The 22,904-nt window shown below is 42.9% G+C and overlaps 5 protein-coding genes across 7 annotated transcripts; 3 read left to right on the top strand and 2 right to left on the bottom strand.

Annotated features, from left to right (window-relative positions):
- Positions 1-182: 182 nt before the first annotated feature.
- On the bottom strand, positions 183-3,550 carry grk1a (G protein-coupled receptor kinase 1 a). Its single transcript, XM_028401674.1, has 7 exons — positions 2,849-3,550; positions 2,390-2,517; positions 2,098-2,255; positions 1,825-1,908; positions 1,523-1,647; positions 1,102-1,303; positions 183-715 (listed from the first exon to the last, which is right to left on the bottom strand). The coding sequence occupies exons 1-7, from the start codon at positions 3,548-3,550 to the stop codon at positions 423-425; spliced, it is 1,692 nt and encodes a 563-aa protein (XP_028257475.1). The 3' UTR covers positions 183-422.
- Positions 3,551-4,253: 703 nt separating this feature from the next.
- On the top strand, positions 4,254-7,113 carry LOC114432958 (potassium-transporting ATPase subunit beta-like). Its single transcript, XM_028401098.1, has 7 exons — positions 4,254-4,533; positions 5,327-5,455; positions 5,533-5,646; positions 5,722-5,927; positions 5,999-6,061; positions 6,178-6,270; positions 6,382-7,113. Exons 1-7 carry the CDS (start codon positions 4,422-4,424, stop codon positions 6,538-6,540), a joined length of 876 nt encoding a protein of 291 aa, XP_028256899.1. The 5' UTR covers positions 4,254-4,421; the 3' UTR covers positions 6,541-7,113.
- A 259-nt stretch (positions 7,114-7,372) lies between these two features.
- Positions 7,373-13,168, bottom strand: tmco3 (transmembrane and coiled-coil domains 3). 2 transcript variants are annotated; one of them, XM_028401096.1, is made up of 15 exons: positions 13,034-13,168; positions 12,386-12,553; positions 11,607-11,917; positions 11,298-11,465; positions 10,961-11,140; positions 10,688-10,888; positions 10,471-10,599; positions 10,294-10,386; positions 9,900-10,086; positions 9,707-9,824; positions 9,425-9,620; positions 9,197-9,347; positions 9,031-9,110; positions 8,799-8,948; positions 7,373-8,713 (listed from the first exon to the last, which is right to left on the bottom strand). In XM_028401096.1, exons 3-15 carry the CDS (start codon positions 11,862-11,864, stop codon positions 8,600-8,602), a joined length of 2,025 nt encoding a protein of 674 aa, XP_028256897.1. In that variant the 5' UTR covers positions 11,865-11,917; positions 12,386-12,553; positions 13,034-13,168; the 3' UTR covers positions 7,373-8,599. The 2 variants fall into 2 exon arrangements, with proteins under 2 accessions (XP_028256897.1, XP_028256898.1); XM_028401097.1 differs by having other exon boundaries at positions 12,386-12,536; positions 13,034-13,111.
- On the top strand, positions 13,158-17,866 carry dcun1d2b (DCN1, defective in cullin neddylation 1, domain containing 2b). Of its 2 annotated transcripts, none has more exons than XM_028401099.1 (7): positions 13,158-13,296; positions 14,871-15,087; positions 15,169-15,337; positions 15,416-15,546; positions 15,616-15,698; positions 15,917-16,013; positions 16,223-17,866. In XM_028401099.1, exons 2-7 carry the CDS (start codon positions 14,913-14,915, stop codon positions 16,300-16,302), a joined length of 735 nt encoding a protein of 244 aa, XP_028256900.1. In that variant the 5' UTR covers positions 13,158-13,296; positions 14,871-14,912; the 3' UTR covers positions 16,303-17,866. The 2 variants fall into 2 exon arrangements, with proteins under 2 accessions (XP_028256900.1, XP_028256901.1); XM_028401100.1 differs by lacking the exon at positions 13,158-13,296 and adding an exon at positions 13,499-13,587.
- A 1,372-nt stretch (positions 17,867-19,238) lies between these two features.
- Positions 19,239-22,523, top strand: adprhl1 (ADP-ribosylhydrolase like 1). Its single transcript, XM_028402184.1, has 7 exons — positions 19,239-19,695; positions 20,716-20,880; positions 20,963-21,088; positions 21,252-21,392; positions 21,515-21,642; positions 21,717-21,849; positions 21,918-22,523. Exons 1-7 carry the CDS (start codon positions 19,482-19,484, stop codon positions 22,085-22,087), a joined length of 1,077 nt encoding a protein of 358 aa, XP_028257985.1. The 5' UTR covers positions 19,239-19,481; the 3' UTR covers positions 22,088-22,523.
- The last annotated feature ends 381 nt before the right edge of the window (positions 22,524-22,904 follow it).

The raw sequence follows: 22,904 nt of genomic DNA, 5'->3' as shown, positions 1-22,904 counted from the left end.
TTATTGTCAAAATATTTATTGTATTTCATAGACATCTCTGCAGCATTTGCTGCTTATTTACACTTCTGAAGCTGTGAAACTATTGTAACAACAAAAAAAAAGTTAACACTGACATTTGTATATATTTGTCAGTCCATACACATTTAACAGATGGACAAAAATAACATTTCCATCATTTACTGTAATACTCTAACACAGGTCACAATGTTACAAACAGCATCAGTGCATCAGTGCACATACACTGAACTGTAAAAGGCTTTCAAAGCATTTGTCACATTACCTGTGAACCTTTTGGCTAGCATTGTGTTGTTCAATCCCTTTCATATCCACCACTGACCTGTGCTGACCTTTGGTATAAAAAGTGCTTAACAGTGCCTAACAAAATCAGCATTAAACAGGAGGTATTTGGTCGTCGCAGCCTCTTACGACACTGTGCAGGTGGAGGATTTCGGTGGCTGCTCCAGGATGGATTCACGTCGCAAGTCGTTGGGCAAAGTGTCACCTGGGCCCCAGACTGTGAGCTCTCCATAGATCCCGGTTTCAATCATCTCCTCTTGCCAGGGGATGGAGATGTTTCCTGTGGCGAACTCGTTGAAGAAATCATCATCCTTGTCTACCAGCTGCACACCTTTAACTGTGGAGAAGGCCCCGACATCATCAATGTCCTTGGCATAAACGGTCTTGGAGTCTGGCACGAAAGGGGGCGTCAGGATCCCTGAGGAGACACAGAAAGATGCACAGGACAACTTCAGCGTTAGGGGCTTTCATGTTTTCCTTATCCTGATTTAGAGGTTTGCAGGAAGGGTCAAAGATAGCATGGTAACCAAGAAAAGAAAGAACCAGACAGAGTCTGAACAGCGACCCCATGTGGACATTTTGTTTTGCAAGTGTACCTTTGATTTGTTTAAAGGCAAACTGTTAAGTTTGCAAGTTAACTTTTCTCTGAAGAAAGCCCCAAAATTCTTATATTAACAACCACAAATTGATAATACAGACAAGAATATATCAATGAACTTCAAAAAAGTATGTGGAGGTGGTGCAAACTGAGTGTACAAACATTAAATGAAACAGTTGGGACATTTGTTTGTGTTTGACACTGACCTGCATTTAGTTTCCTCCAGTTAATGTCACTGAAAAATGGGTGCGCCCTCAGCTCGTCACATGACCCGCTCCTGAAGCCGAGTCTCTTGTCGACCTCTTTGTGCAGCAGGCCTTCGCAGATGGACCGAGCGCTCTCACTGAACTTCTCAGGGTAAGTTACTAGATCATTCAGGATGCGCTTTTTCAACTCCTTGTTCTCTACCTTGAACAAAACAAAGCAAAGAAAAACATATAAAAAGCTCTTTCTCCTGCACAGCTGCAGAAAGAACACTCTACAGTACTACTGACAAAAACATCAGTGTGCTTCATATTTCAGCATCAGGCCACATGTTGGCAAAGTTGAGCTTTTGAAAACTGTTGCTAAAAGCAAATAAACATCTAACAACATGTGAAAAGTAAAATGAAGAAACAACGTGCCTACCTTCTCTCCTCGGGTCCTAAAGGGCCCCTTGGCGGCCAGAAACTCATACAGAGTGACACCCAGAGTGAAATAATCCACAGAGTAGTCGTACTCTTCTCCTTTTAGCAGCTCCGGGGCCATAAAGCCTGCAGGTGACACAAAACAGGCCCTTTTATCAACACTGGTTGTAGAGGTAAATGCACCATGTGGTATCACCTGCCACAGGATAAATGTCACTCGTTGGTAGATAAACAGTGAAGCTGTGGGCTTGTGTTTACAGATCCTACTGTATGATGAGGTGGATGGTTTAGTTCTGACTGTACCTGGAGTCCCAGCGTAGCCCTTGATCTTGAACTGATCGTCAGCCAACTCCACAGCCAGTCCAAGGTCAGAGATACGGACGTTACCTGTGAGGACAAACAGCAGAGTAATGTCAACAGCAGCTGAGCACGTCACAGATATGAAAAGCTGTTTAACCTGCAGGAGTATGATAACTCCAAGATGCCCTTGTGTTAAGGGTAAGGAGGAGTGTGTGTTTTGACCTCAGTAGGCCATGAATGGGACCGAAAGAGAGAAGATCTTTAAAGCGGCTCGACCTTGATTATCCAGTAGCACATTCTCTGGTTTGAGGTCTCTGTAAATGATCCTCTTCTGGTGGAGGTGCTCCATGCCCTGGATGATCTGAGCAGCATAGTAGCAGGCCCGTGGCTCATCAAAACCAGGGTTGTTTTCATCCACATTATAGATGTGATACCTATAGAGACAGCCAAGCAAATACTCATCATGAACTCCACAGAGACTGGAGGGGGCGGGTTATGTGGTACCATGTGACACATGACCTCAAATAAATTTTTAAATGATGTCCATTTCAATGCTTTATGATCTAACCTCAGGTCTCCTCCGTTCATGATAGTCATAACCAGACACAACTCTGTTTTTGTCTGGAAGGCGTACGCCAAAGTGACGATGAACCTGCTGTGAACTCGAGCCAGGATCCTTTTCTCCACCATCGCCCCCTACAGGCAGAAGAGAACAGCAGCATCCTGTCTACTCCAAGTAAAATATTCATTTTGTGTTTGGAAAACTTTTCATTTGTGTTGTTGTTGTTGTTGTTGTTTTGTGGATTAAATGTAAGAAATCCTCTTCAGACCTGCTCCATTTATAAACATGGCAGGATTGGCACTTTATAAGGAGATCAAAATGTACTAACGCTGAGGGGGACTAATCATATAAGCCAAAGGTGCCTAATGTTGTCGGCAAGGCTCCAGGATTACACAGAATCTGTAAGGACCTGCAGAAGATGAGGTGCAAACTCCACATCTTGTGTCTGCCTTAATTGTCACTTACGTCATAGCCTTTTCTCTTCTTCAGTCTCTTCTTGTTGAGCTTCTTGCAGGCGTACAGTTTCCCTGTGGCCTTCATCTGACATGCAGACACCTCTCCAAAACCCCCTTTACCCAAAATACGAAAATCCAGGAACCAATCCTCTGCCATTGGCTGCATCTCCAGCCACTTCCACTGCAGGAACCTCTTCAGATACATGCTCTCCAGGAAGAAAGTGTAGGGCACTTCTTTGAGAAAGTCCATCACGTTGTCCATAGTCTCATTGAGGAGATCATCACCAGCATCCTTGTGTTTCTCTTTCACCTTTGTGATGCCATTTTCTGGCAGAAAGGGGCAGTAGTATTTGGCACCAGGCTCCATGTACCTTGACAGGATCTTGCTCGCTTTCTGGACTCTGTCTTCATCTTCAGCCATGTTGTATTCCTCGATATCCTTCCACAGGCGGCAGGGGCCTTTATACTCATTGTTGGACTCCAGGAACTCCCGGAAAAGACGTTTGCCGATGGGCTGCTCCACACACACCGTCTGGAAACCCAGGTCCAAAGTCTCCCGCAGATCTTCACACACTGTGATATGAGGGAGCTTCAAGCGGGAGTGGTACTTCTTGTCTCGGCTGGCAGCAGGGTTGGCAGTGCCATCAAGGCTCCCACGGGCTGAGATGTAGGCAGAGTTGGCCACTACTGTTGTCAGGCCACCGATATCCATGGTGTCACAGAAGAAGAAAGAGGTCACCCTCTGGAGGTGAGAGCAGCTGAGGGTAATGTACACAGGTGTGATGTCGATTCCTCTAGTGAATCAGAGTGTGTTGTACATCTGCTGGCAGCAGACAGCCGCAGAGAACTCCTCCTGTAATGCACACACATGCTAACACACATGCGGATCTGCCTGACTCATCACCTTTCCCCAAATGGATTTATCACGGCTGTAACTCTGTAATGCTTTATCCTCTGCTAACCCATGTGCTGGAGAGGAGGAGGGAACATGATGGAGGAAAATGGCCGAAACTGAAAGAGAGAAAGAGGGAAGAATATGGCATGTATGCTCGGTGTTTCAGCAGAATCTCTGCTCATACATATAGTGCTTTTTAACCGTGACTTTCAGGCGTGGACCTTTGACTGCAACTCACTCTTTGTGTTTAAGCATTTTTACATCCATAGATTCTATGTAAAGTGACAAAAAATAAGCAGCAAAGGGCTCGTAGTTGAACCAACTTGAAGCAAGCTTTGGTTATTTTCATATATTTCATTGCGTCAATCATTCAAACCCAACCACAGTCGTTCACCTTGAATGTTCTCTGCCAGCCGTCCATAATGACTTTTCTCTAAGGTTTAGAGGACGACAGGAAGTTTACCAGTTTCTACGTGCTGAATGCCCACCTTATCTCGACCTAATAAATACTGAATGACAGATAACACATGCATCCGTCTGTACTCCAGGCAGTGAGTCTGAACTGTAAGAGACCAGAAGAGAATGAGATCTGGGAGAGAGAGGAGTGAGCAGAAACACATATTACTGCTTGAGTCCTGATTGTGGAAAACAAAGTAGAGCTGAGTGAGGTGTGCTGTGGAGAGTCGTCATGGCCACGCTGAAGGAGAAGAGGACCTGTGGGCAGCGATGTGAAGACTTTGGCCATTTTGTGTGGAACTCAGACAATGGAACGCTCATGGGGAGAACACCAGAGAAATGGGGTAATATACAGCATACATGCAATGTTTGCTGCAGGAATATCCAGATAAGTGGCACTTATCTGACACTGCAGTGCCTCTTATGACATGTTATAATGATTTTTTAACATGGACTTTTACTTTTGTCCATGTTGCTTACTTTTATTTCAGCAATGACTTTGTTTCCTATAAACACATGAAAATCCTTCCAAACTAATCAAAACATTGAAACAACAATCAAGAAATGAAAAGGTCCAAATATTAGTTTGTTCACAATGATGCTGACCTTTATACATAATATTGGCTAGAAGGTGTTATTTCACTAACACTAAATACTAAAATAAAAATAAAATCAATCTGAACAAGTACAATTTGATTAGACCCTAATATAATTATAAAATGTAAGTATCTGAGTTTTCAAGGAGTTTGTCCCATATATATTATAGGGTTTGTATTTTCTTACAAAAACAGAACATCATGATGTAAATGTCTGTTTTACTCATCAGTGCAGTCAACAGGGCGGACTTTCAGCCTCTGTCGTTTAAGGAGAATGTTGAACATACAGACATGTATTCAAGCACACGTCGTGTGATCATAATGTTCCAGGACTTTTTCCGCCCTTTTCAAATGACTACAGCTGGGAGAGATAAGCTTTGTCCTTTTCCTTCTTGTTTGATCTTATTATCTAATATACATCAGCTCAGAGGACATCTTGGCCTTTGCGTTGACTCCAATATGGATTATATGAATTATGAATTATTACACTTTGTAGGTTAGTAGCGTGTGTTAACCTGAACTGATTTTCTCTCCTTCACAGTGTACATCAGCTTGTATTATGTGGCCTTCTATGTGGTCATGACTGGCCTGTTTTCTTTGGCCATCTGGGTCCTCATGTACACGTTGTGTCCGTACGCCCCTGACTACCAAGATCGGCTAAAATCTCCTGGTAAAACAACAACAACAGATAAGACAATAAAAAATGAAGCCTCGGTGCCTCTTAACATGCTCCGTTTGCCCTTTTAGGAGTGATGGTGTGGCCGGACACCTATGGAGAGGAAGACGTTGAAATCACCTACAACACATCAGACAAAGCCAGCTGGATGAAGATGGCCAACATCCTTCACAGCTTCCTGAAGCGTGAGTATTATTAAACAGAGAAATATCTCATCTTATAAGTGCAGATTTAAGATGTTTTTCCTGACGATCCTGCAGCCTACAATGACACAATGCAGACGGAGTGCAACAGATATAACTGCACTCAGGGGAAGTACTTCATCCAGAACACCTTCTCTGCCCCTCACCACACCAAGTGGGCGTGCCCCTTTAAGCAAAGCATGCTGGGCCAATGTTCAGGACTTGAGGACCCAACCTTTGGCTACAACTCCACCATGCCTTGTGTCATCATTAAAATGAACAGGGTATGTGCACAAATAAAAATAAATACATTGCAGTAAATAGCCACATTATTAAAGCTGTGTTTTATCTACAGATCATTAACTTTTTGCCTTCTAATCACACCAATCATCCCCCATATGTCAACTGCACTATACTGGTAAGTGTACAGTTGCTTTGACATTTAGTCCCCAGTCCAAAAATACTGTTTTTATCAATGTATAAATTGTGTCTGTGCTAACCTTTGATATGAAGAACCTTTGCTTTGACTTACAGGAAGGGCAGAACAATGTGGACAAAATTGAGTATTTCCCTGAAAGGGGAATTATGGATCTGTCTTACTTCCCTTACTATGGAAAACTGGCACAGGTAAACAAGAGAAGCACATTTTACCTCACATCACACTGTACTAGAAATACAGAATTCAGGTCAAACACATGATCATAACCACAGTCTGTTTCCACTTTCTGTGTTTTTCAGCCAACTTATGCCAACCCACTGGTTGCTGTTCGGTTCAACCTGGTCAGAGAGAAGCAAGCTAAGATCCAGTGCAGAGCGGTGTCAGACAAGATCAGCTATGAAAACATCCACGACCCCTACGAGGGGAAGGTCGTATTCTACCTCAAAGCAGTGAAATAACACCAAACTGGAGCTTTTCAGATAATCACATAAGTGACAGTTATTTCACTTTAAACACGATTTGCAGAGTGATTCTTCAACTTCATGTGAGCCTCTGAAGGCACGCTCATTTAGATCCTTCAGGTGAATTCATGGCATGTCAAATAAAATGAACGAAGACATGAATTTCCTCAATAATTATAAATTCCAGCTTCTGGTGCTTTGGTGTTTATCTGACAATCAGAATGAAAATGATTCCTCTGTAACCGGCCCCTATCTACTCCCACTAATAGGATGATGATGGTTTTTCAGAAATGTGCTGACTGCAGAGTTTGTAGGTTATCAGCTTAGATGTGTGCTCACACGCTTACACACACACACACACACACTTTAACACATGTAGGTCTGTCTCATTCAGTGTGTACATATTACACTGGGTTTTTTGAATCTGTCATTTCCATAATATAGCTTATACTGATGAATGTTTTTACGTGAACCTGTCTCTTCATCTGCCTTAATTAACTTGTCAGTGTGTGTGTGTGTGTGAGAGAGACTTTTTATTGTCCATGCAATGAAAGATGCATATGATCAACATGGAAATTCACATCATTTTGTCATTTTTCCTGCTTACAGCATTTACATATTGTATGCATGAATTGTGTGCACACAAAATTTATATGCCACAATGAAGACTCTTAAGGGTGACAGGCTTGATTGGAAGGGACATTTATATCTTAAAATGTCCTCTATTTTTTTAAGTTTATTGATGACTCTTAACTCCCCAGCACAGAAACTAAATTTCATGTTTCCCCCCAAAAAACAATGCAAAAACAAAGTAACAACAACAACAATATTTCTTAGATGTTTTATTTTTAATAAATAAAAGAATTTGACATTTAAAAAATACATTAACGTTTGGATGGAAACTGCACTTCGCGGCGTCTCGGAATGTCAGTCAATCACGCACACGTAAACCAAAATCGCCTCTCTGTTATCATACTGTGCGAAAATGTTTAAAAACAATATCAGGATATTGAGAAACTTCTGTTTTACACACATTTACTTCGCACATGATGCATTACGAGACATGGATGTTCACAACGTGAGATGTGCTCTCTCACAGCGAGATTATACTCCTCGAAGTCTTCCTAGTGCAGAGGAGCGTCGAGCAGGCACATTATGTTCATCCAGTGATAACTAGTGCGGGATTTTTTTCTTTAAATGTAACTGCTCCCTAATGTTGTATGTTTTTATCTACATTCTTAGTGTTTTAGTGCAGTGTAATGTACCATGTGAGATGAGATGAGAAGAGAGGTATGGAGAATAACTAGAACTTTCCATTAAGTGTGTTCTTTTGCATAAATTCACAGTAGTGCTACAATCAGAAATCAACTAAATGTACCATCAATTAAATACAGCAGACAGAAGGAGTTCACATTAACAGAAGCAGAATGTGAAAACTCTGGTCATAAATACCATCATTAATAGGGAAGGCAATGAAGGTCATTTTAATGTAATACAAAAATAATTCCCTTTTACATAAAATGAAAGAAAAGATCAGGTTTCTGAACTACAGGACTTGGTCCATGTGATTTGAAGAGGCAAACATGAGGTTCAAATAGCAGAATAGTGTGTCTCTCTTTAACACTTAAAGATCCTCCAAAGGTCTGAAAGGATCTCAAGTCCTTTGTGCTTCTTCTCTGTAACTGTAAAGCTGATGTGCTTTTAAGCAGATGCTGTCAAGCCTTCGACGGTTTAACCCAAACAGGATTGAGTACCCATAGATGTTCTAAAACTATTTTAAGATAGGATATGAAACGCTATAGGGGATCTATTGCTTGTATGTAACACTGCTCAGAATATAGACGGCCCATGTCCGTGGCTGATTAGGGGAAAATGTAATGGACGTCTTTTATAACAGTCCGAACGAGGCATTTTAGAAGAAGAGTCCTCTTCTCTTCTCTAAAGCAGAGCAGCAGGTTTACATTAACAAGAAGAGCAAGCTTTAATCCACCTGGAATGACATGAGCCTGCTCTGTAAAACATACATACAAACTTTTGGGCCCTGAAGACTGACTGGTCATGTGACTGTCTTGCGTTCCGTGCGGGAAACCCATTTGTGTGTGGTAACTCTCCACAGCAGAGGCGCCAGCAGCAAACTGAGAGTGGTGACGCTGAGGACCAGCAGGTACACCTGAGCAGAGGCACACCAAATCAAATCACAGTCACTAATGAGTGGTCAACAACTTACAAATCAATAGCCGTGAATAATCACTGACCTCTCTGGAGATTATACCAGCTCGACGTGCACGACTCCCTAAGACGAAGGAGAACTCGCTGACCTGAGCCAGACCAGCTGAGACGATCCACCGTATGTGTCGAGAGCTTGGAGGCAAGATGGCCGACAGCACCAGCACAGCCATCATAAACTGGAAGGAAATGAAAAGTCATAAAACAAAACATGGGGAAGAAACAACACAAACGACTAACTAAAACTAGAGAAAAACATACCTTCATAATGACGAGTGTGAGTGTTAGTGCCACCAGGATGGTGAGTTCATAAAGCACAAACGTAGGGAACACGTGGAGACCTGCAGCATCACAGGATGATTCAGTCAGGTCTCAATGTCAACATATAATACACAATACACAACCATAAATCTGGGTTCAGCCTGACCAATAGAAGCAAAGAAGATGATGGCAAGGAAATCTCTGATTGGCTCGATGCATCCCATGACCTCTGCAGTGACCATGTGACCCTGTGAGGACAGCAAAGCCCCAGCCAGGAAGCACCCCAGCTCCATCGAAACATCCAGAAACTCTGTTACCTGCAAGTCAGCAAGAGAAACATCAACACAAGCAGACACCACGTCAAAAAATACATACAGAATTTCAATGAGCATACAGTCAGCATGAAAAAGACAAAGGCTGCCATCCCCAGCACCAGGATCTCCTTGTTGCCTTTGCTCTCAGCGTGCAGCTTCTTGTAATAAGGACCAATCAGGAAGGATCTGAGTAACAAACACAGCAGCAGCACAACAGCCAGAGACGCCAGGACCTGGGCCAGGAGGTACAGCACGTGAAGACTTCCAAACAGAAAACTGTGTGCATAAAAAGAACAAGAGACTTACAATGTGTGTTATCATGAGAGAAGACACATGCACAAACAACTGAAAAACGACCTGACCTGCCCAAATCTCCACTCTGCGCCTGAATCAGAGTCGGCATGACAGCAATGAAGAGGCCCAGCTGAACATCTTGCATCACTAACATACCGAGGAGAACACTGCTGTAGTCCAGTTCCCCTGTTCCACACGTGGTCAGGTTACTGTGTATTCAGACCATATAAAAACTACATGTTCCAACACTCCCACACATACCTTCCTTGTCCCCCCTGCTTCCTCCAGCCAGGAAGCGGGACACTAGTGGAGTGCTGGACAGAGACAGGCAGGTGGAAATGAAGACTGTCTGAGTGGGTCGAATACGCAGGACTTGTCCCCACAGCAAACCGGCCCCCACCATCAGCAGACTCAGGTAGCATGAACCCTGAACAGAAGTCTTCCATACCTGCATGTATAGGCATATTTCCATCACAATCAGAGCTCCAACTGGGACCATATGCAGTACTGACACTTCTGTGTGTCCAGGACTGACAGAATGCATGCATGTATGGACATTTATAATATATATGTCCTCACATCATTAGCATTGCACTTTGCTTTTGCATGTTGTGACACTTAAGATGGCCAGTGTCTTTCAAAGGACTGCATTTACCTTTCGAAGGCGCTCAGGTGAGAACTCAAGTCCCACCACAAAGAGAGTGAAGAAGACACCCAACTCCCCCAGAGTCTCCACTTGAACCATAGACTGTAAGACACAAACATAAGAACAAACAGACATAAGACATGAGCTCAGTGTTAGTACATCTGATCAGACACTGCAGTCTCATACCTTGATGCTGTTGAGGCCAGAAGGACCCAGCAGGACTCCACAGATGATATATCCAAACATGGGAGGAAGACCCATCAGAGTGCAAATCCAGCCACAGGGGAGGGAGAGCATCACCACTGACACCAGGTCCTGCACAAACAAGCAATAAAAAAAAATCACAGTATTATAATACAAAGTTTTATTGGGAAAACCTGCATAAAAACAGGATGTAACTGACCTTAATGAAGTGATGGTCGGCTCTTGGCATTGTTGAGTCTCGTGGCTTAGTGAGAACATACTGGTTATTCTGTGAGTCAATGAGCATGCTCAGCCCCAAGTCATCCTCCACTTCCTTCTGCCTGGATTTGTTCTTCCTCTTCCCCCCATTCTCCTCATCTTCCTCCACTCTCAGCACCGCTTCTACATTCACTCCTTTCATCTACACAGTGACACAATATGGTTTGTTGTTGAACATAACTATTCAATCTGAAAACATCAGAACTCTATTCACCTGTTTGTTGTTATCAAAGGCATGCTCCTCAATCTCCTCTTCTAGTCGGTCTGCTGCCTTCCTGACATCCTCCAGGATCTCATCCAGCATGGACAGAGTCTTGTTCTGGGCCAAGGCACTCTTAACAGCTTCCTGCTGGTGCTTCTCAGCAGCCACCAGCTCCACATACTCCTGTTCTTCCTGAAAAGGTTGCAACAAAGTTTTCAGCATAGGACAACACTGGTTTTCACAGTATGGAGCATGCAGTTTCTAACAGTGTTGGGGTGAGTCTTCTCTGGTTGCTCCCTGAATCCAGACGTGCATGTTAGACTAATATGGGATTTTAAATTGACCTCACCTTTATGGCTGCCTCCCTGAGGGCCTCCAGCCTCTGTCTGCTGCTCTCCTTCATGTTGACCACATCTCTGTAGTCTCCCTGCAGCGCCCTCTGCAGGCCTTGCACTGCCTGGAAAACCAGGTTCTCACTCTCATTTAGCTCCTTTTGGAAAACCTCCAGCGTATGCACCTTAATACAGACAGAGACCAATCAGTCTGTAACTTATGTGAGTAAGAGGCACTGATTAATGCAGCAGGATCTAATCTTCTCTGTATATGTAAAAATTAAGCTTAGACATTGCTTTGTCGATAAGCATCTATTCTCTGGTACCTGGAAGTGCTTCTCAGCCTCTGAGAGACCTCTGTCTTTCCCGACAGCCACTGCAGCAGCAGCCAGCTTCTTGACCACCACATTCTTCTGACGCAGGAGACCCACCAGCTTCTTGCAGTTTCCGGCCACCCAGCTGTGGCTCTGTGTAGCCCCCTTGCTCCGATAGAGTTTGATGGCATGCTGGGCCACCTGGTCTCTCTGCAGCACGGCAAGTGCCTCCACCAGGCCAAGGCACATCAGCAAACATACGACCTGCATCTAAACCTCTACTTAGGGCTTCACCAGGGTGTGAGGTTTGAGTACAAGGTGTACTGGAAGTGGAAAACAGCATGATAATCTGCAACTGTAAAGACTTCCTATTGTATATATCTTTACTCCTGATTTAGTCACAAACAGTTTAGAAAGACAAAAAGGGTTTTTACTGAGCTGCAGATGGGCCTTGAAAGAACTGCAAGACAAACAAACTAACATTTGTTTTGTTATGTCTCCCTCCACATCATCTGATACACTTGCTTCTTGTCAGCTACTCTATTTTCTGTTTAGCCTCTGACTATTGTCACCTCAACAGACGGCTCATTAGGCAGGGTGTGCTCACAGCTGAACAGCTGGTTTTGCTCACCTGTGTCCTGGCTGCTCCTACTGTTTAATAACACCTCACTTGACTAAACAGGTCACACTTACACATTCCACCTACGCCTACAACTGACTTTAGCAATGCTGGATTACTTGATTTAAATCTCTCATTACACAAACAGACTGAGTGAATGCATTAAACTCACAGCCAAGCTGGTCCACAGCTTTGTCAGCATGAGTCAGGCTGGGTGATCTTTACTTTCCAAACTCTTCCTTTGCCCGTTCCTCCTTTGACTGGCCTGCAGCCACTGCAGCTACTGATGCTGGAAATCAGTGGCACCACTGTTCTGACCTCGGCTGCTGACAAAAACAAGCTAGCACACACACACACACACACACACACACACTTTAAGAACCCTGAATTTGATATTTAGATTAGAGAACAGCCACAACTGAAAACATCTTGACATAGCTACAGTCACAACAGTTTTTTTCTTTGTGGTCAAAGTGGTATTTGGATTATTCACAAAAAAGTACAAAACAGTATAAAAGTAGTCAATTGATATTACAGATTTTGCTTGGTGATGAAGCACATAAATAAACAATATATGGACACATATATAGCTGATTATAATACTAATAATATGGATGGCAACATGAGTAAAGTGCAGGAAGTATTTTGAGTACTTAAACTTTGCACTAATGGGTGCATGAATTATAAGTCCACACAGGGTAATACAAAACGTTTCTTCCGGATCATAGTACATCATCGTACACTTGTTCAATGTCTCAAACACAGATTACTTAACTACAACGTATTAATCAACAGATGAGTAAAGAAAGGATGCAACTACCTGAGTAAATCGTGCGCTCTTTCCTGGATCTCAACTCCACGACTGAGGAAACAGCAGCAGAAGAAGACGAGAACAATTATGCTGTTGTGCCGCACCGCCGCCGCCGCCGACACCCCTCCTCCCCCTGCCACATAGCTGAAGCCAGCGTCGATGCAGGCGTTCACCGTTTTACTTGGCCAACAACTTCATGTTTACTCCGACCTCCTGCCGTCGGTAACACTGTAGGTGCTAGCAAAAAAGGAGGCTAACGACACTTTCTTAAGGTAGGTACAGCACGACTGCTGTCTATGAAACCACTTCTAAAGCTACATTTCGAGTCGGATAAGGTTAAACCAGATTTCTGCCCTGGATTTTTTTTCAAGTAGATCCAAGTTGATCTCCCAGTACCTCGAAGCTGTCAGACTAGCCCCAGCCAGCTGAGTCCACTCACACTCCCATGACACAACGCTAACACAACTTTGCTAACATTAGCAAGGAAGCAGCTGTCGCGTACGCTGACAGCAGCAACAGCTCCTCAAACACGTCATGAAGAAGCATAAACCGCAGCTAAAACTGTACGAATGTTGTATTGTTTTCTAAATATAATCGTCTCGATATAATTTAGATCCATCTTCAGATTACTTCCGAAACATCGTTATCAGATTTGATATGGGAGTTGTAGTTTTCAGATGTTGATGATCTTTACGCTTGACTGTCAAGTGTGTTAAGTTGCAACTCTTCGTGAGTAAAGTTTATTTTTCGACACATTGGCACAGGTGTTTAGCATGTTGTGATGTCTTTTTAAAAATATAACACAATTTAAACTTATGTAAGGCTGAGTTTACTTCGCCAGGTCGTGATAAAAACTGTGTGATGACACGTTATATTAAATGTACATTAATTCTTTGATACTTCCCTTGAATAGGGAGTCGTATTAATTAATAAGAGGGTGAGTATTTTTGCCCGAATATGTCAGCTAATACACACAGCGGTTAAGCTAGGTGTTACCAGGGCCTGTTGAATGGCACTTTAACAGAACTACAATTCCCATGATTCCACTGACATAACAGTAGCTCCGTTCTTTTCGCACATGCGCATCGGGGAATTGGATATCAAGTTGGCTAAAACAGCGGGTGATAAAATGGTAGGTAAGATCAAAACCAGATACAAGGAGAGTTGTTTTGCCCCGTTAAACATGTCCCTTAGACCGATGAGGGCCGTTAATACCGGTAAGGGGGCACCGCAGTATGGGGGACCGGTTGTCCTCAGCCAAGTGTCGCGTTATCAGGGTGATGTATGTCGGGAATATGAGGGGAAATGGAAGGTCAGTGGTTGGTATTTTGAGATCGGACATCCGTACTCCTGGCTCCACGTACCTTTCCCTTTTTGGTAGCTGGGCTGTGCTGCTGCTGCTGTTGCTGCCGCCGCCGCCGCTGCTGCTGCTCCGGGTCAGGAGAGGCTGCAGGATCAAACGTCCCCCCCTCCTCCCCTTTGCCCAGGAAATCTGGGGCGCCCAGTACTGGCCTGTCACGGTGAATCTGTTGTTTGATGATCGGGTGGGTCAAGTCTGCAGTTCTGCACAGACTCCCCATGACCGACTAGATTATTTGACAAGACGAGGTGTTTTGTAAACTACGGAAACAACTTGAATTTTGCATGCATCCCAAAGTTGGATTAAAAGTCCAGCAAAGCAGGTACCTGTCTGAAAGACCTAGAAACTTGGGGTGCATTGATTTGATTAATCGCTATATATCAGGTGTCTGACAACTTAAACAGAGAGAAAATGTGTGTGTGTGTGTGTCTGATTCTGTTTAAATTCTGGTCCTGCACTCATCTGTGTGTCTGCTTGCTTTTGCAGCACAAGTTGAAATCATCGCAGAAGGACAAGGTTCGGCAGTTTATGTCCTTCACTCAGGCTGGGGAGAGGACAGCTGTGTACTGCCTGACTCAGAATGACTGGAAACTAGAAGTTGCCACAGACAACTACTTCCAGAACCCAGACGTCTACTACAAAGAATCCATGAAAACCTCGGTGGACCGCAAGAAGCTGGAACAGCTCTACAACAGATACAAAGGCAAGTGTTTGCAGGTGATGTCTCCTCCTCCTTTGATCAAAACAAATCAGCACTTTCTCACTTTTCTTGTCATCTTTGCAGACCCCCAGGATGAGAATAAGATAGGCATCGATGGGATCCAGCAGTTCTGTGACGACCTCACTCTGGACCCAGCCAGCATGAGCATACTCGTGGTGGCATGGAAGTTCAGAGCGGCCACACAATGTGAGTTCAGCAGGAAAGAGTTCCTGGATGGCATGGTGGACCTGGGGTGAGTATTTGATGGTGGATTCTGCTGCATGTCTGACTCATCAGTCATACTTTATTGTATCTTTGTTGTCGTCTCTAGTTGTGACAGTCCAGAAAAACTCAAGGCCATCCTTCCCAGATTAGAGCAGGAGCTGAAAGACACAGGAAAGTTCAAGGACTTCTACCAGTTCACTTTTAATTTTGCTAAGAATCCTGGTCAGAAAGGTTTAGGTAAGCTACAGATTTACACAGGACTGTTTTTAAATGGAGCTGTGACAACTTGTCTGTTTTTCTTCAAAGACCTGGAGATGGCTGTGGCTTACTGGAATCTAGTTCTCACAGGTCGCTTTAAGTTCCTGGATCTCTGGAACCGCTTTTTGTTAGTGAGTGAAGCAGTCTTGTTTTCTCCTTGTTTGTCTTTGTGTAGTTGTTCTTCTAATGTGTTGGCTGGATAAAGTGACTTTCAATATATTTTAAGCATGTTCCAATATGTAAGAAGCAGGAGTTTGATGCAATCTCCAAATCATGAGCAGAGTTCAGGTTGAACTTTTCAGACGTTGAAACTACAGAACTTATAATAATATTTCTGTTCTGCATTCAGGAGCACCACAAACGGTCGATCCCCAAAGACACATGGAATCTCCTACTGGACTTTGGCAATATGATTGCAGATGACATGTCAAACTATGATGAGGAAGGTGAGAGCATGTACACAGTCATATTCAAACCAAATACCTCCTGATTGACTGCACATTAATGATTATTTAATGAATTAATTTTTTGTATAGATTATCCCTCACCTGAGAATAATTACTACGTTTACAAACCATTGAGTCTGACATGTTTTATTATCTCATGCTCACTAAACATCACATATAGATGTGACAAACACCCTGTCTCTCCTCAGGGGCCTGGCCTGTCCTCATTGATGACTTTGTGGAGTTTGCTCGGCCTATTGTGACAGGGAGTAAACGCAACATGACATAATGTTCACCCCGGCTTCATGCAGGCAGATGGAGTTTGCGTTTCTTCCGATTTTTCGTTTTTCTGAATGAGGTTTTGATGTAAAATGAGCCAAAAAGAGACTACTTCTCAGTAAGCCTATCTGCAGCTTGTCATTAAGATTGTTCTTCCAACTGCAAAAGATGCCTTGGATGGGGAATGACCTGGAAAACCAGTTCAGAATGGAAAGCAGGAAGTGGAATCAACAGAAGAGGAAACTGTCTTTTTAGTTTGTTGTTATCGTCTGCCGGCGTAGACAGACTTTTGGAGTTACAATGTGGAAATGATGGGTACGCTGATCCTGCGCACTCAAATTACCAGTGGGTGTAGCTTTGAACTTCTACTGCGGACTCACTAACACACACTCTGGGCACAGTGAGAGTCGGTGAGCTTTCGAGCACATGCAGAGGATTAGGTTATAGATGCAGTAGTATGTGGCCTCTTACATTTTTGAATGGAACCATGTGTTTAAAACCTGCATGTTAAGTCTGTTAGCGTGAGGAAAGTGAAAAATGATCTTTATTATTTTCACTGAGATTGTGAATGCGTGGCTCTCTAACAATCACACTGGGAGCAGAGTGATGGTGCTTGTGTGTGTGTGTGTGTGTTTGGTGCGGGTTAAACAAATGGCCTATTTTAGAATACAGTGCTAAATGTTTTCATTTGGTTTTATTAATGTACAAGTTAGGACAGTGTGATTCACCTTCACTGAGTGAGTGAGTGAAAACATCCACATTTTGTACTCGTACTGAAGATTGGATAGAGCAGCATGCTTTTTGAGCTCAGCACCAGCAGAATCATATTGTTACAATTGTAAAACTCTTCTCATAGAGCGAAGAAGAAAACCTTTAACAAGAGAGCAAAATGTATACCTGAGAAAACTCATGTGTATTTATAATCCTTTAAAAGTCTGCATTTAATTAGTTTCCTTACTTTTTGCTGTGTCTGTACACAAAGAGAACCTGATGGGCACATTGCAAACTGCACTGATTTCCACTTTTTTCTGTTGTAGGATTTAAAAAAACAAAGAGGCAGCACTGTAAAGAGCTACAGGGCTATTCAGTTTACATGACAGTAGGTTTCACTCACATGTTAGACTTTTTTCAAATGAACATCTAGATCATAGCCAAGAGTATTTTAACTGTGTTTACATTGTTGGAGGTTTTCGTCTGCTGCTTTTCATGGATTAGCACCTGCAGATCTACAGAGGCAAACAAAGGAAAGCGCTGCTTGCGCTGCCATCTAGAGGCAGCTGTGGATTATTGCATTTGTAAATGTACTTAGAGGTCAGTGCAGCAATGCTTTTTTTTACAAGACTTGGTGTAAAACACTAAACAAACCTTGAAGGTAGAGCTCAGGTACCAGTCGTCCTCTCCTCTACTTACATCAGTGTTAGCCATGCTTTCTGTACTGAACAGCAAAACTTCGCCATATGTTGGAATAAGTAATCCCCCGTTTTCCATCAACAGCCACCTACACGGGGAATAAATGCCTTTTATTATCAGGCTGACAAACTTGTGTTGAAATGCTCATATTTATGTAGGCGGTGTGTGTGTGTGTGTGTGTGTGTGTGTGTGTGAATACATACAAGATAATGCCGGATTGAAAAGCATCATGAATTCAGTTGCAATCAAAACAATGTAGGAGATGACTGAGGTGTCACATTGTTTATCATAGGTAACAAACGTGAAATAATTGCTAAAGTGTTTTCGACTTATGAAAGCCACCTATTTAGTATTCATCATACGTTCGGTACGTTTTTTTGTTGTCAGTCATTCAGATCGCTCACTGATAAAAACAGTATTATTTTTGCCAACAAGAAAAACAGGTATTACCAGAAATATTATTTTACAGAAGCATACCACACATTGTTTTCTGGGAAGAAGAAATAAGTGTTGTCAATAAAGCATGTTGTTTTTAACAGACTTGTATAACATGTATTTATTTATGTCTGTCGCAGCAGATATTTACATGGATAAAGCTGATTTGTTTTCAGCCTCATTTGTTCACTGATAGAAGCTGTAAAAAGACAGACCGTCCTCATTAAACTTATGCAAAAGTTTCATTTGGTTTTATTTAGATTGGGGTAACAGTATTTTATATATTATGTCAAAGTTGGACCCAGTAGCTGTTTTTTTCCAAGTCAAATCATAGACTGTTCTGTAATATGTAAGTCCAAGCCTCCTTGCAGTTCATTTTATTTAGTGATTATGCATAAAGTTTTAAGTCAGGACAGGAAGTCCGGACTGTCAATACACACTGACTGATAATAAATGCACTATATTGTACTAGTGTACAGAAAAAAAACAATATCAGAGTTCACGGTTAGAGTCAGTTGCCCCACAGTGTGCGTAAAATGTTGGAAACAGTTGTCCCTTATCAGGTTGCATTCCTTCTGTATATCATCATCATCATCATCACAGGCTCCTCTGGTAATTCTTTGTCTACCGTTACTCTGAGAATGTTTAGGAATGTATTCACCAGCAAATAAATGAGAAATTAAGGGTTTATAAAGCATTAGAAAAAGCAGATTTGTACATTGTAGATTTAAAAATAGGAAATTGAAGCGAAGATGAGGAGTGCACATAACGGGACAGTAGATGAGCTGATGTCAACACAGTAGATGATGAATAAATATGTTTAAAATAGAAGACACTTTGATAAAGGAGGAGGTGGAAATTGTGGGGTGGCATGATGCTTCATTCTTACTCTTCTCCCATGGGGCAGGTGGGATGGTCTAGCTCAGCAGCGCATTACCATCACCACTCTACACCCAGCCGTCCAGCTTTTAAGCCACTGGGACCATGGAGATTGCCTTTTTAGGAGACACCTGATCACAGCTGAACACAGAGACACTGTGGCTGATAACATGATGCTTTTGTGCGCATGCTTAGCCCACCATTGGTACTGTGTGAGAAACCAATGAGAAAGTAGAAGGGAGGAAATGGAACTCTAACTGAAGGCGTGAGAGATGGAGCGTGTTGTTTGAAGCTCTTGAGGATGTTTCAGAACCAGAAAGTTTGTTCTGTGCCTATTGTTCTGTGAATCTGACAGTAAAGAGGCAGGAAAGGCCTAAGAAGACTCTAGAGTGTGTCAGGCGCAATCGAAACTTTGTTCAGAGGAGCGTCTTTTGTATCTCGCATAGAGCGCTAAAACCCTACCCCATGGAGAAATTCAAGGCAGCCATGGTTCTAGGTGCTGTTGGTGATGCCTTGGGCTACAGAAAGGGACAGTGGGAAAGCTGCACCTCAGGCAAGAAAATCCAGGAGGAGCTGGCCTCTCTTGGAGGACTAGGGGTCTTAAAACTGGACCCTGATAACTGGCCCCTGAGTGATGCAGTGCTGATGCACATGACCACAGCAGAAGCACTTATTACAGGTATGTTTTGGATCAAATAGCAATGACATCTTTGTTATAATTTTACATTTAATTTCAAATAAAAAGTTTCATACTTGACAAAACATTAAGCGTCCCTAACACACTGACCTGTCATCAGACCTGTTCAATCTGACTTTAAATGTTTTTTTTTTCATTCAAATCTGCTAATCATGTTCTGGCAAAACAAAACTGAATGACTAAACCTGCTGACATACTGTAATCCATCTTCAATCAAGCACCAAAGACAACATCTAGGTAGAACCTATACTATGACATGTCCTCACCCAGATGCCATCCCAAGCCCCCAGAGTGTGGGGACTCAGAGTTGCCAGGAGAGAAAAGTCCAAAATAACTTTGGAAAAGCTGATCCTTTACTGAACAATAGCAGGTCAGACTCCTATGTAATCTGCCGGTATCATGTTTGGCTGCAGCTGTGGCTCGAAGCCAACGACGGTGGGCCTGATGAAAAATGGTGATGACATATTTTAAGATTAGGTTGCTCTATTTAGCCACAAGTAGGCAGACAACAATGTATAGGGCGTAATGTATGTGGTAGTGTTTGTCTTGCAAAAGTGCATGTGGCTTTCACAATAAAAGTCTCAGATAAAAGACATTCCTAAGTGTTAGTCACAAAAGTATTATTGAATGTCTTGTATATTCTGTACAGACAGATTTCAGTTTGATCCTCCTTCATCCTGTGTGTAACAAAATCTGAAATGAAAGTCCTTGTATTTCATCACACTCTTGACTTGAAGGTAATGCTTCTATGTCAATACAGACTTTCTCTCTTTCACACATAAACAAACTCAAGCATAACGGTTGTGGGCTCTGCTTGCAGATCCCAGCTGACCTCATAGTGTGGGGAAGTGACTCCACTTAGGCTTCAGGCATGCCAGGCCTAATCTGTGGTGTGGCAGGCTGAGGCTAAACTTAGCCCATCGCAGTACCACCACTCATCTCGCCTTGCATGCCAGTCATGAATGACTCTCTACCACTATGTTTGTGTGTGTGTGTGTCTAGATTACTGGTGTCTGGAGGACCTGTACCGGGAGCTGGTGCGTCTTTATGTTGAAGCCATGGTGTCTCTCCAGGGCAAAGCTCCTGACCCTGCCACTGTAGAAGGCTGTGTTCACCTCAAACCTCACAACTTCCTGCTCGCCTGGCATACACCCTTCAATGAAAAAGGTTAAAAGTTGGAGATTTAGATTCAATTTTTTTCCCATGTGTTCAACATGACTGCAGTAAATATGTGTGTATATGTGTCCAGGTTCTGGGTTCGGGGCAGCGGCCAAGGCCATGTGTGTAGGTATGAGATACTGGCAACCCGAGAGACTAGAGACACTGGTGGAGGTCAGCATTGAGATTGGCAGGATGACCCACAACCATCCGACAGGTGATGGAGTTTCTAATCATAAACTATCCCACAACAACAGACAGCTGATTGTTCAGTATGTTTACCTGCAAAAGCACTGATTAATATACAGACCTGGCGTTGAGTCTGAGCTGGCAGTACACAGAATTACTGGAGTGACTTGGGGTTCAACTCTTGGCTTCAGGCTTCCTAGGCTCCATGACAACAGCCCTGTTTGCATCCTACGCGATCCAGGGGAAGCCTCTGGTGTCTTGGGGCCGCGAGCTCATGAAGGTCATCACACGTGCCGAGGAGTACTGCAGGAAGACCATACGACACATGGCGGGTAAGACTGTGTGTGTGATTCTGTTAAAAGAACAACATTTTACAGCAATGGTTTGTTTCGACAAACATGTCTGAGAGAGCATAGCTTGGTTGATGCCTTAGATGTGTGTGATTCCTGTGCAGAGTATCAGGAAAACTGGTTCTATTTTGAAGCCAAGTGGCAGTTTTACCTGGAAGAGCGAGAGATAGACAAGGAGGATCAGAACAGGCCTTCATTTCCTGATCGCTATGATGCTGAGGAGACAGACAAAGTAAGTGTTAGACTCTTCTTTAGATTTTCAGCAGATTGTACTTCCTGAAAGTCACATTTGTTTTTCTGTTTCAGATGTACAAGCGTTGGAGCTCTGAGGGTCGAGCAGGGCGGCGAGGTCATGATGCTCCCATGATAGCATATGACGCCCTTCTGGCTGCAGGAAGTGACTGGACTGAGCTGTGTAGAAGAGCCATGTTCCATGGAGGTGAGAAACACAGCATTTTGGAGTCAAACTGAACAAAAACTGTACTTATTGTGAACATTCTGTTTCAGGTGAGAGTGAAGCCACAGGCCTTATTGCAGCTTGTCTCTATGGTCTCATGCATGGCCTGAACCAGGTTCCCCTGGGCCTGTACCAGGATTTGGACAAAAGAGAACGCCTAGAGGAGCTGGGAGAGGCCCTGTACAAGGCAGCATCTGCTGAAAAATGCATAGACAAGTAATCCTGATCTTCACTGGGCTGACCTCTACTGGCGGTCAGCGGAACTGCACATGACTCTCTAAACCTGCTTCTCTGTCCCTTCCTTAGTAGTCTTAAGGGGCATCCCGTTCTCTCCTCACCTCTCTGCCCTGCTATCCCTAATTTTGCTGCCACTCATTTACAGATCTGACATGAACTGCAACAAATGACCAGCTGACAGCTTCAAAGACATTTATATCTTTGTCCCTTATACAATGAAAGCTAACTTGTACTAACATTAAACACGCAGTTATGCTGTCCTATAGACTACAGTTAATCAAAAAAGTAAAATTAGACAGTTTGTGCAAGCACTCCTTGGATTTAGTCTAATTGATTTGAAGGTCTTTACAACAGACATCTGATTTCTACTTGCTTTTATCTGAAATCATTAACTGAACCTAAAAATTTAATTCATTCTATCTATCCTTGCATGTGAGATATGTAAGTCTGGCATTGTAAGATAATAACTATACTTTCTTATACTGTGATGAATTAGCATTTGCACTGTGATGCTTTTATATAGATATATAGTGTACTATACCTGGTAAATATTAAAATGACATGACCATTAAAATGGAGTCAGCATGGATTTATTCTGTTGGATGGCTTCCTAATTTTCCTACCAGATTTTTTTCCAATTCTACAATCCCCAGAACTAATCACCTGTAACAAGTTCACACCGCTTCCCTTCAAGTCTGAACATCTTCTCTTGTGGTAAAGTTTATATGGTCACTGTCAAGGTCCCAGTTCTTGTTGGAGCACCTGAGCTGCAGCAATTAAGTTTTGCATGTCCTCTATTC

This window comes from Parambassis ranga, chromosome 3 (genome assembly GCF_900634625.1).
Source record: "Parambassis ranga chromosome 3, fParRan2.1, whole genome shotgun sequence".
Taxonomy (NCBI): domain Eukaryota; kingdom Metazoa; phylum Chordata; class Actinopteri; family Ambassidae; genus Parambassis; species Parambassis ranga.
The sequence above is the reverse complement of the archived record's forward strand: the minus strand, read 5'-3'. Positions and strand labels throughout refer to the sequence as shown.